Source organism: Octodon degus, unplaced genomic scaffold, assembly GCF_000260255.1.
Source record: "Octodon degus isolate 3935 unplaced genomic scaffold, OctDeg1.0 scaffold00007, whole genome shotgun sequence".
NCBI lineage: Eukaryota > Metazoa > Chordata > Mammalia > Rodentia > Octodontidae > Octodon > Octodon degus.
The window spans coordinates 5,736,254-5,740,204 of record NW_004524583.1 but is presented as its reverse complement, the minus strand read 5'-3'; the positions used below and the strand labels follow the sequence as shown (position 1 = coordinate 5,740,204).

The following is a 3,951-nucleotide window of genomic DNA, read 5'->3' as shown; positions in this document are numbered from 1 at the left end:
TCTGATCAAGGAGATTATGGGGCCAAAGAGGAAAGTGATCGATGATGTAGAGTGTGCCTAAGGAGAGTCACATGGAGAGAAAACATTCTCTCAAGCTTTCACAGAGAGCACATTGGCCAAGCAATGGCCGTGACTCATCCACATGGCTAACACTGACAAAAGATCTATAATCTGAGGTACAGGATCTCAGGAAAAATCCTGAGGGGATTTCACTGACCTTATCAGACCTAAGAGTCACGCTATTCCTCACCAAGGTCTCCTTTCCTTGCTGGCAACAACTGACTGGCCAGTCACTCTCTCCATGGAGGATTCTGGTACTGCACCCAATTACTCTCTCCATACTAAACACCCAAATGTCCACTCCACAAAATAATCTCAAAGTTTATTGAACCTGTTCTACTTCAGTGACATTAGCCTCATTCCACAAATGCAACCCTGCAGGTGCACACTTCCCATCCTATCTCTGAAAATTTGCACTAAAATATAAGAATTTCTTACCTAATAACTAAAAAGTACCTATTCTTATTCCTCAACTCTCTCATTCCTTTGAAATACTTGTTCTTCACTCTCAGCTATATGGCAGTACTTTACATGCTCCCAGATTCAGTCCATGCAATTTATACCTAGCTTCACAGCACTTAAAAGTCACTAGTGTTGCCCTACTTGTGTTGGAGGGAAAAAAAGACACCACCAGTCTCTTGATTTCCCTTGACCCTCCCCTCAGTGCAACCAACCTTCCTGGTTTCACCAAGATCTTCCAAGGAAGAAATGCCTGCCCTTGGTTCTACACTCTTATTTCCTTGATGAAATATCTTCATATACTGTTAGGGACACTTTCCATCCATCTCTGCCAAATGGAATAAATGTTTTAACTGCTTTCAGATTTTCACTCTCTTTTAGGTTATCTGCCACATATAACAGTTTCAATTGTACCCTTCTAAAAATGTCCAAGGTATCATTCTTATTCCTCTTATTCTTATATCCTCTTCCCTCTCATTTGTCATTTTATTCTCATTTTCTAGAAGTTCTGTATTGTTTCCTTAAAACACTGCAATTCTAGAAATTCCTTTTCCTTTCTGCATGTATAGTCTTCCAAATCCTATGATTTGAACTACCAGTTACAAGTTACTAACTCCTAAATATTTCATTCTGATCTTAATTTCTTCAGCTCCTAAACCCTATGTACTAAACTGCTGAACCGAGACTTTCATGACTAACCTAAAGATCTCTCCTAACTTCACATGTTAAAAAACTAGAATTGCCAACATTCTGTCCAAATCTGTTCTGTTTGTCTACCATTGAGTGTCATTCTCTAAGATATTACCTAATCATTCTTGATTCTAACCTCTTTCCAGGAGATGAAAAAAATGAAAAATTCAGATAGTCAACCACCTGAGTTTAACTCCACTTTTTAGCTCTAAGATTCTGGGCAAGTTATTTTTACCACTTTGTATGTCTCCATTACCTACCTAAAGTTCCACAAACTCTAGTGGTGATATGACTATGCAGTGATTAACACAGGTAAAGTTTTAGTCAGGACTACCATAAAATGCAGAAAAAATGTTTGCTAATTTTATTACTGTCTGTCAAAAATGTCTGATTACAGTATTACTGTCACAGCCAAGCAAATAAGATGGAAAAGAAACATACACAAGCAGACAAGACAGACAGAGACAGAGATCTCAGTTCTTCATAACCCTAATCCTTCTGTTTCTGTCTTCATAAATTTGAAAGTACTAATACACCAAATTTAAGCAACAATAAAATGCATTTTTTCACAATCTACCATCTCTGGGTAGTTGTCCTACAGTTTAATATCATGTCATATTTTTCCTAGAAAGAAAGCAGTATCTTTTTTTCTTAGTAGCATATAATAGCGATGCTACTATTGGGTATACAAACTTAAAACTGATGGTGTTAGGCTGGGGATATAGCTCAGCAGCGCCCAAGTGGCTGCCTAGCAAGCACAAGGTCCTGAGTTCAATTTCTGGTACCAAAAAACAAATAAAACTGATGATGTCTTAGATTCAATGACATCTAGCAAGGGTCACATACTCTCCATTCAATATGCTTACCTGAGTTACTGACCTTAAATTCACTATTGCCAAAAAACTAAAAACAACTGAAAATTAACCTACAAACCAGCTAGATACATTCTAAAACTACCAGCTATTTCAACATAATTTCATTTTGCATTACATTTTTTGAATTTTAAAAACGAAATACAATTAACTCTTACAGATGTACCATTCTACTTAACAGATATTTACAAGGTTCCTGAAACTATTTAAGGCACTAGAGATTTAGCTATAAAGAAATCAGGCTTGAATTCCAATGCACAATTTTCATTTTAATAAAGGGAAATTTAAAAAATAAATAGTATGAAGTCTATACCATATGATAGTAAGTGCTATACAGAAAAAAATAAAGCAGGGAAGGTTAGATTTATGATGTAAGAAGTGATTGTCCTGCTTAGTGATAACACTAAAGCCATTAGACCTGAGAAACACCTCCCCAAATGTGAGGTCTCAATTGGGCATTTATCCAGCTAACATTTTTTTGTAACACTAGAATATATTTACTGGGGGAAAGAAAGCTCCTGTCCTACAGAGGGACAGAAGAGGGGGCCCAAGCGGGTTGCCCCATATCCAGCTAATTTTGATTTGGAACACAATGGGTAAACCTCAAAAGCTTTGGGTTACATAGCCCATAAGCCAATCCACTTTAGTTACCATACTAATCAGGACTGTGGTTATAGCCTCTATGGCCTTGACAAGTCTTTGCCTTTTATATTTTAGGAGGTCATAAATGCTGAATGAGGGCATGTTTCAGGCCCTGGACTTACTGCCACTTCTACCTTTCTTGAACTCCCAAAATAGCTAAACGTTCCTTTTAAAAGGCTTCAGTGCTGTAAAATAGGTTCTCCCAGGTGGCTGCTATAACTCATTTCAACCTGGCCGAACAGGCTCGAATAAACCTCTTTATTGTTGGTTTTATCTTCCCTTCAGTGCTTGCGAATACAAAATGATCTCTAAAGTTTACGCTTTATTAACTTCATGAGCCACCAGAAAAATTCCCTCAGTATCATCAAGATAATTCAGCACAGGTACCTTCAGCGTCCTAATATGATGCTCTGCTTCACTCTTCTCTTTCTTAAAGTGCTTCATCAGCTCCTGAATATTTTGCTCATGTTTCATTTTCACACCCTGCAATGAGGATGTGAGATCGTTCAGCTCCCTCCGGTGAACCTCTCGCTCCAGCTTCAGCTGTGTAATGACAGTAGCTGTTTCCTCATCTTTGGATTTTGCCTGGGCCTTGAGGTCAGAAAGCTCCTTGACCACCATTTTCTTGGCTTTCTCTTCTTCAGCCAATTTATTAGCAAGATCTGCTCGAATGGCACTTAAGTCCTTGATGGACTCTTGCATCTCCAGAAGTTTAGCTTTGTCCTGAACTTGGCTCGTCTTCAGTTCTGCAATTTCTTCCTCCAGGTGAGCTTTTTCAAATTTCATCTGACTTTGAACCATATTCTGCTTTTTCAATTCACCCTCTAGTCTATCAATGGTATCTACAGAATTCTTGACTTCTTGTTCAAGGTGAGCTTGATGAGACTTAATATCATTTAGTTTCTTCTCCTTAGAGTGAAGCTCCTCCTCTTGAACGGCACGCTTGGTTAAGACATCACTCAATTCTTTTCTAAGATTCTCTATCTGTTGCAATGCCGTATAAAGCTGACTTTTCAAATCATCCTTTTCTTTCAGAATCTAAAGGGTTAAGAACATAAAGCCAACAGAAAAATTACTATAAAACTCAACATAGATTCTGCCAGAGAACAAAATAAATTTTAACACAGAAGGCAAAGAAAAATTCATGACATAATACTTTTTCATTTTTTCCATCTTTGAAGAAAAGTGGAAAATATATAATTGTACTGGAATAGTACAATATTGAAAT

General features: G+C 37.5%; 1 protein-coding gene across 1 annotated transcript in view; it reads right to left on the bottom strand.

Moving 5' to 3' along the window:
* Cep128 (centrosomal protein 128) overlaps nucleotides 1–3,951 on the bottom strand; it is a 253,260-nt gene that overhangs the window by 78,340 nt on the left and 170,969 nt on the right. The window contains exon 15 of the mRNA XM_023701326.1: nucleotides 3,111–3,761. Within this exon, the coding sequence (XP_023557094.1) occupies nucleotides 3,111–3,761 (651 nt within the window). The remainder of the gene's footprint in view (nucleotides 1–3,110; nucleotides 3,762–3,951) is intronic.